The sequence below is a fragment of the Drosophila sechellia genome, chromosome 3L (genome assembly GCF_004382195.2).
Source record: "Drosophila sechellia strain sech25 chromosome 3L, ASM438219v1, whole genome shotgun sequence".
NCBI classification, from domain to species: domain Eukaryota; kingdom Metazoa; phylum Arthropoda; class Insecta; order Diptera; family Drosophilidae; genus Drosophila; species Drosophila sechellia.
Window position 1 is genome coordinate 8,457,705 of NC_045951.1, and position 8,955 is coordinate 8,466,659.

The 8,955-nt window shown below is 46.0% G+C and overlaps 2 protein-coding genes across 2 annotated transcripts; one reads left to right on the forward strand and one right to left on the reverse strand.

The window, feature by feature from the left end:
* Positions 1-52: 52 nt before the first annotated feature.
* LOC6604920 (peroxisomal targeting signal 2 receptor) lies at positions 53-3,862 on the forward strand. The gene is made up of 4 exons (XM_002029727.2): positions 53-154; positions 2,412-2,521; positions 2,588-3,340; positions 3,405-3,862. The coding sequence occupies exons 2-4, from the start codon at positions 2,430-2,432 to the stop codon at positions 3,577-3,579; spliced, it is 1,020 nt and encodes a 339-aa protein (XP_002029763.1). The 5' UTR covers positions 53-154; positions 2,412-2,429; the 3' UTR covers positions 3,580-3,862.
* On the reverse strand, positions 160-1,819 carry LOC6604919 (phosrestin-1). The gene is made up of 3 exons (XM_002029726.2): positions 857-1,819; positions 596-790; positions 160-535 (listed from the first exon to the last, which is right to left on the reverse strand). Exons 1-3 carry the CDS (start codon positions 1,710-1,712, stop codon positions 381-383), a joined length of 1,206 nt encoding a protein of 401 aa, XP_002029762.1. The 5' UTR covers positions 1,713-1,819; the 3' UTR covers positions 160-380.
* Positions 3,863-8,955: the final 5,093 nt, after the last annotated feature.

An 8,955-nucleotide genomic window follows, 5' to 3' on the forward strand; every position in this document is an offset into this window, starting at 1 on the left:
TGCCAGCAGATCCTTCGTCGTCGAGCTGCGCAGTTGTTTAGATCATTCGACTTCTGAAGTTGAAACCCACAGCACCGCCAAGAACAATCCACTACCAAAAACCGAATCCTTGCCGAATCACTTTTGGATACTCCATCGCAAACGAAGAGAAAAGGTGAGTGCTTTTGATAGCCATAACACATTTATAATATAGCGACACGAGGTCTGTTCAACTCATCAACATGCATATGTACGGGTACAAACTCCAGATCCACCAAAGTTACATTATAGATACGATTATAATACAAAGATTGTGGCCTCCACGAGAGACTGCTGCAACAAATTTTCAGTGCTTTCGATTTAGTTCAATTCAGAGCTAGAAGAGATTGAAGATCGGTGGCCTAGTCTGCCATGTTCACATTGTTCATGCGCATCTTGGCGAAGTCCTCGAAAACAATATTATCGTCATCGTCCTGGTAATAGCCCTTCACATTGCGGTGCTGCTCGATGGACTTCATTTTCTTCATGGCGTTCGAACGCTTCTTCTCAATGGTTCCTATACCACATCAAAGGGATTATAAACTAGATGTTAAGGAAGTAATCTTCGCAAGCTTACCCGGTGCCGGTTGGAGCAGCTTGAAGGGCACATCTGTCTGCATTTCGCCTCCCAGAGTGCCGCAGTTCAACTTGATGCGCACCGAGTACGAGATGACAATACCACAGGCATCTCCCGTGGACTTGCCCTCCTGCACCATGGTGGATGAAGCCAGGTTGACATCCTCGTCCTTCAAGTGACCATCCAGGGCGATACCTAGTTCACAATCAAATAATCCTTTAGAAACTATCCAGTATCACAACTATCACATCCAAATCCTACCATGGCGATCCTTGTTGTTAGCCGCCAGTGGAATCAAGTAGAAGGTCTTGGTGAGATTGGCGCCCGGAGTGATGGGGCAGCCCTCCTTGGTCTCCAACTGGGCCACATGCTTGCTGAACTGGGCGTTCACCATGGTGATCTCGGTGTGCTGCACAATGAAGCACTTGATGCTCTTCACGGATTTCTTGGAGTTGTTCGACACTTGGACGGTGGCAGCCGTCTTCTCGCCATGATAGTAGATCTCCCTGTCCAGCGTGACCTCCAGACTGATCTTGCCGTTCGAGAAGGTGAATCCCTTGCTGACCAGCGAGCTGGGCAGACGCTGGCCACGATTGAGGGGAGCGTACTGCAGCTTCTTGATCACCAGACTGACCATGCTCCGCTTGTGCTGGCGATCGTCCTCGGAGTCGCCCACAAATGCCCGGATGGTGTACTCCACGCCCAGGGGCTTGCCATTGTCGTCGCCCTCCTGCTGCAGAGTGACGGAGCTGGGCGAATTGGCCGGGAAATGGAAGGTGAAGGGATGGGCGTTGCTGCCCAGTTTGCGGACCAGCTTCTCCTGCATCGGTGTCATCTCCATGTTGGGATTGGTCATAGGCACAATTTGCTCCCGGCACAGAATAAGCTCCTTGGAGAACTTTACTCCCATGACCTCGTCCTCCTCGCGACCATAGCGATAGGTGGTGGCCAGTTGGCCAAAGACCTTCCTGTTCTTCAGGTAGTCCGGTTCCACCACAATCACTCCATCGACGGGATCACAGTAGTCGATGTGGTCGATGAAGTCGCGGCGACCCAGATAGAAGGTGACCTTGCCGTTGGGCGTGGCCTTCTTGAAGACCTTCACGGATACAACCATTGTGGATTACTGGATTTCTTTGATTCCTGCCAAATGCAACTGGATTCGAGGCTAAGTCGGGCGATGCGCGTTATAGAGTTTTCCGTTCGGCGGAGGAAAATGCGAAACCCAAGTGCCGTGCAACCTGCTTATATACCTTTGCCCTGGCCCTGTCCGTGGGTCTTCATTCTGGCCACTAACTGGATTTGCTCGTTATGCACTTGTTTGTTGGCTTGTCCAACACGACTATAAGATAGAACCATAGAAACTAAGGGAAAACTGCAAACAAGCTGCTTCCAGGGGTTGGTCTATTTTCTGCGCAGTTTGCCACTTGCCCGAGCAAATTGGCTAATGTCAAGTATCTTTTTCCGATTCCGACCTAGTGCGAGGTCATCTGGCCAACTGTTGAATAATTGGGCATGGCAGCTTGGAGCTGGATTAGCATCCGATTTGGTGTTACCGGGTTGTTATCAATTGGCCAGGCTTGTTCTCTCTTAGCCAAACATCAGTGGTCAGCAAGGGGAAACCTTAGATGTTTTTAATTTTGTTATGGATCAAATGTCGATATATTGATTTTAAAGTGAGAGGTATAATTGAAATTGGCATTTCTTGCAACTAGTTTACGAAAGGTCGCAATTCATTGTAGTCAATGTTAGATAATATTTAAGGTCCAGGGAAATTGGAATAATCTTAAATCTTTCTTTTCCCTTTTCCTTGCAGTTGAGATCTTGAACCAAGATGCAGACACAGACACACACCACCACAGACCGACATGGCTATAGCCTGCGCTTTTCGCCTTTCGAGGCTAACTACTTGCTGCTAGCTACAAGGTGAGATCAATCTTAAGCTCTAAAACCAACAATATACTAATATAAAATCATATTTCCGATACCCAGCCAACTGTACGGTCTTGCTGGAGGTGGTTCCCTCTTTCTGCTGGAACAGAACTCCAACACAAACTCCTCATCCACAGATGGCCAGAGTCTCGGAGAGCTGTGCCGCCTAGAGTGGTCCGATGGATTGTTCGACGTCGCCTGGTGTCCCTATGCCGCCGATATCGCCGCCACTGCCTCCGGAGATGGATCGCTTCAGATCTGGTGCGGATTGGACGGCGAATCGGCGAGCAACCAGCTGACGCCGAAACAGCCGCTGATTTGCCTGCAGGAGCACAAGAACGAGGTGTACAGCCTGGACTGGGGCGAGAAGTGGAACTACCACACCCTGCTCTCGGCCAGCTGGGATTGTACTCTGAAATTGTGGGACTGCAACAGACAGAACTCCATCACCACCTTTGTGGGCCACAACGATCTGATCTACGGGGCAAAGTTCTCGCCCCTGATCGCCAATCTGTTTGCTAGCGTAAGTACCGATGGGCACCTTAACTTATGGAATTCTCTTGACTTTGCAGGTAAACCCCTGATGAGCATCGAAGCGCATGCGAGTGAAGCACTATCCTGCGACTGGTCGCACTTCGATCGCAATGTCCTGGTCACTGGAGGATCGGATGGCCTGATTCGGGGCTGGGATCTTCGCAAGATGAGGACGCACGTCTTTGAGCTGTACTCCGGAGAATTCGCTGTCCGGCGATTGGCCTGCTCACCGCACTCGTCAGCGGTCTTGGCATCGGCCAATTATGATTTTACCACGAGGTAAGTGAAAACAACAGGATTTTTGTATGGCTAATAACAACTGTCCACTTATGTCACATTTTAGGATTTGGAATCTGGAACGTGGCGAGTCCGCCCAGGAGGTCAATGCCCGGCACACGGAGTTCGTGTGCGGATTGGACTGGAATCCCCATAGGACCCACCAGTTGGCCGACTGTGGCTGGGACTCATTGGCCAACGTTTATACCCCGCAGTGTCTGAGCGGTGAACTGGTGGTCTAGGTTAGTACAGGGCATGCCCACAACTGGAAACTGGAACTGGTACTCCCTAAATACCGAAAACACATGTGATAAGGCGCTAGTGGCGTCGAAATAGCCAGGCCTACAAGCGGTGCACCGTTAATACGATAGCTGAGCTATATGCAATGCCTATAAGGAACTGTAAGGACCCGAAGACAAGGACGCAACGATGACGTGTAAATAGCTGTGTGATACACGCTAAACGGGCTAAAACCTCAAGCAGGTGCTTCAAAATGTCAATAAAAGCTTACATATATCACGAGTATTATATGGATTATTTGGGTTTTCTGCGCTGCTCTGTGTGTTATTATGGCCTTCGCAATAAGTTTCTTGGCCCTCGGCTATAATTTGAACGCGGCTCTTGTCTTAACAAGAATTTAACGGATCTCGGAATTGGAGTTCGAATTGGTTAGGTGGCAAAGAGCCAAGGCAGACGCTGACGGAGATTGACTCGGCATCCTTATCCGGTTGGCTTAACTCTGACCAAACAAACACGCAATAAAGCGCTAATTTGCTGCAACGTTTTATTGCCCGAGTGGAGCCGAAATCCCGGTCATTCCCGGAATTGACACAGCCAACAAGGTGGATATGGCCCAAAGGTGTGCCAGCCATCGCACCTTTTCGGCTGACATGGTGTGAAAAGGTAGCAGTTGCTCAGTTGATCCTGGCACCCCGATCCGTCATTATCAACAGACTGCGCTTTAACTGCCACTCGGGGCAAATATTTGCTTTGAAGCCAATTGGCGCTGATTTCTTCTGACAATTGGGGGCAGATCTGGAGGACCTTACTCTGGATTCTCGACACCAGGGAACAGCAGCTGCTGACCCGCAATTATCTGCTCGCCAGTCAAGTGATGCCAAAATTGATATTAATGCCTTGTTTGTGTTAATAAAAATCGGTTTTTGGAGCCTGCCAAGCTGAGAGGTGCCGAATTTATCCTTAGGCGAAGACAGATCTTGATGGGAATTCGGCACCTCATTTTATTTTAAATAATTATTTAATGAAGGAGTGTTGCCGGTATGCATTATTTGTTTTAAGTTATGTGCCAAAAAATGGCGCAGCTGAATTTTTCTTTGTTAAAAAAAAGCTTTGCATAAGACATGATAGTTGTGTAAATATTTTATAAATATAATATTATTGTTACACATTATTCTAGTAATTTTGAAATATTTTAAATTTATGGTTACAACGGTTTGTGCTATAAATATGTGGCGCTGCCTATCGGTAGTTTACAGTACCTATATATTTTACATCCACTCTACTTACGTGCACTGCTTGCGAATACAAATCATTGTGATATGCACTGCTTTATAACGTTAATTTGAATATTTTGACGCATACTGAAACACACATTCATACAATTTTGTAATTTTACATTTTATGTATTTTAAATATAAAAAAAAAACAATTTATATTCAGTTAGGATTTGTAACAAAAATATTAATTTGTACATTTTAAACAATAATCTCCGCCATTTCGAGTCTTTGCCGTCATTAAAATGAAACTCAATTTTGAATGTAGCCAAAGTCCTTAAAATTACAGACAGTAATTTCGCGCAAAAGTCAAACAGTCGTTGCCAACTATAAATTAGCGCCAAACAAAGTTGCAAGCCGAAGGCGGCTGGGGGCGAAAAAAAAAATTGATCACTTATTGAGTCCGCGTTGTCTAGCCCATAACCTTGAGTTGGCCCTGGCCCCACGGATCTCGTCAGAGTCAAGGTTGCGTTGTTCTTGGTCTGCAGCTTGTTATAAATAAACGGAGAGCAGAAGTGTATTTCAACACCCAGCACGCGAGGAGGCGATCGCTTCTGCTTCGGCAGCTCCAACGAAACGAGTGCCTCCCTTGGAGATCGGGATGAGATGGTATGGTACGGTATGGGATTGTATGGTAAGGTATGGGGGGATGGGACCCCTTATCGTCAGCAGGTTCTGAATCGTGTCTCTACCTGGGTCTCCAGAACTCCACACACACTCCACGCGCCTCGCTTTGCAGTTCAGCAATTTAAATTGCCTCCACGAGCATTTTGATGGCGATCACGCGCCCCCTTTGAAATCTCGCTGCCCAATCTGCGCCATAAAGGATCCGCAGACGACGACGACGACGATGATGTCGAGTCCGTTCTGTTTTTGTTCCCTGTGCTCCCTGGCATACTTCCACTGATACCGTCTTCTTTTTACGACTGCTGTCGCTGGTATTAATTTTGTTTCAGCGTTTTGTTACTGGGTCCTTAATCGTCACCGTTCCGTTTGGTTCTTTCGGCTCATTCGGTTCCTTTGGTCAGCTAACACGTGTAGTTGCCATCGAGACCTCCTTCGGTGCACAGTTGGTGCATCATCACAGAACACACCGCAAACTAGATGGTTTTTCTCTGCGTGTTCTTGGCGTTGCAGTTCCACTTCGGAGTGGGCGTAACACAAGGGCAATCTTGATAAGGAGATCGTTCGTTTGAGGAAAGACAAAAAAGAGTGCCGGAAATAATTGTCAGTGGAGTGATTAAGGCTGCTGTCCTAGCACAGCTACCTGTCTTCACCGGGCTAATGATGCAGGAATCACACACATCCTTGTTGGGTTAATTAAAAATTTAAAGAGCCAGCCAGGATGTGGCTACCGTTAGATTCGGTGTGAATTTATTCACCTGGGCACTACTAGGCTTCATTTATTCATAAGATTCCGCTGCGCGACGACAGGAAACTCTTGACGAGGTGTTGAATGCCCAATTTCCGTGAGTCTCGGCCTGGAAATTACCTAACCTACGCACGCCGTGATCCTCTCGCCGATCCTCGCTGATCCTGGCACGCCATTGTTCTAGCTCGTTTATGACATAATGAGAGCAGCCAGCCAGGACTTGCGTAAATCCTGCCAGCGGCGAACGCAATGTTATGCAATACCAGCAGCAGCGAGGCTGGTGCCATAAAACCAAGGCTCTCAGGACCCTAAGACCTAGATGACCTACTATAGATGGCCCATAAAAACGGCCACTGAACTACATTCGCTGCCTGGCCAGCGTGTCCATTGGTGTGCGACCTGAAAAAATCTGCGCACATTTGTTTATGGCATGTTGTTAAAAAATTCAGGACATCGAGAGCGGGACCGAATTTGGGTCTCTTGGTTTTTGGGATGGCAATTTACGCAATTCCGAGCAAAAAACAAGGCCAAGGTGCCCGCTGTTAATTCCGCGAAGTATTTTTGCATTTTTTTCCGGAATTCGAGTCGTCCTGCGAAGAGAATCAAGGAAAACAGGATCACATCATCTCTGCCCGGCTGCTCTAATTTTTTGTTACAATTGTTTTTTGTACCCTCCGCAGATTTGCATTCGCGTGGCAGCAGGTTTTTCTTTTACATTTATTTTTTTTTGTGTGCCACTTGAGGTTGACCCAGGCAAACAAAAAGTTGTCCTACATAAACAAAAAAATTGGCTCAGTCGGCAGCGGTTCGACTGTGCAGACGCGTGGCCAAAAAGGACCCTACTGCTGCAACTGCTGGCCAAATAAATAAAAAATGGGTCACATCAGTAGCAGCTACTGTATGAAGAAGCCACTTAATCTTAAGAGTTTCCTTTTTTTACCCATATATCATAACGCTGAATTCCTGGTAGCGCCAGCAAAGTCTATTTACAAAAACCAATTAAAATTTATATTCATAAACAAGATGAGCAATCGCGATTCTTTTTATAAAAATATTAGTTCTAGTTTATTTTTGCGACGTGTTGAGTGATTTTTGTAACCTTCGCATTACTTCGAGTATTTTGTAATTCAGCTTATAAATTTTGATGTCTAAATTAGGTTTCCATCGCTGAGATTGATTTATTTCCCTCGTATTATATTCCTCGTATTATATAATATATATATTATATTGCTGGCATTTAATGACTGATGAGGGTGAAGAACTTTTTACGGCGTGCTCCAAAAGATCAAAAAATACAATTATATTGGCGAGACGAGCGATTTTTGGGGAACAAGGTCGTCTCGCCGTCGGCTATAAATAACATTTTTCATTCCGTGCGAAATATTTTGCGTATAAATAATTTGTTAGATAGATAAAACAGTCCGACAATCCGTTGACCACGGTTGATCTGTTCGACTTGCTGCTTGTTTTTAAACTCATGACCAAAATACTTCAGCGGCCCGTCTCACCGTCTAAAAATAGTGCCGCCTCCCACACGGATCCAGACCCAGATCCCCCGGATCTCTGATTCCATATTCCGGCCGTAGTCGACTGACGTGCGCCGCGATGACGCGTTCTCGAACGTCGTGGGACTGATTCTAAACAGAGGGCTCCAAATCCAGGTGATGACGATCTCCAATCGGCCATTGGTCAGTGGAACCAGCTAGGCAGCGATCGCTAAAATTGGCAAAAGCCAGATCGCATGCGGATCGCAATTGCTGGGCGAGTAATGTGTGTTTGGTGATCTTGATGATGATGATGGTGGTCCAAAGGCGTCAGCAGTCGGCCTAAAAATCCATTTCACTGAACGATAACAGCGGTTAGTATTTAGACACAATTTTATATTAAACGAATTAAAGATACCCTAGAGAACTATTTTTATTACGTACTTTTTAAGTTCCTTAGAGAAAGTATGTCCATAATCTATTGATTTTATAAAATCTTACTTTCTAATACATACCGTATGACATCAAATCATTTACATTGATAATGTATTAAGGCAAGAAAGTTCTCCTGAGCGTGTTGAATTCTTTCCAATTCCACGACCTAAGTAACCCTTTTGTATACCCTATCTTTGCATTACCCTCACGCTGAACACATTTCTAACAAAAACAAGCAACAAGTGCAAAACGCGAAAATATTTTTCACGAAAAACAAATTCCTTTGCAGCACGTCAATGACGTCAATGCGAACGGAGGCTGTCAAAAATATGTAGCGATCGCAAACGCGGGGAAAACTTTTCTCCGAAAATTAAATAAAATCTTGGAAAGGGAGAGGCGAAAAGGGGGCGGTTGCGTCTGTTAAGTCCAGACGTGGGCGTGTAAATCGGAGGAGGTGCTGTTTTTGCGGCTAAATCGAATTTTTAGCCTGCCGATGACGCGTGAACTTGCCTTTGATTTGTTATTTTTTTTTTTTCCTTCTCTTGACTTCAACCGATCGCGATCATCCCAAAAATAACAAGGTGGGCATTTGCATTTTGTTATTGTTGGTCAGGCGGTTCGCACACGCGCCCCAGTGGGTGGTTGAGATCTTTATAAACTGGCTATCTGATGGATTGGATGAAATAAACCTGATTTATGCATACTCGCCTTTTCCACTTCCGGCGAGCATCACAAGGTGCGATTACCAATTTGGGTCTGCTCATGCGTAGCCGCACGTGTCCTTCGGATGGAAGATGATAGGATTTGTATCCC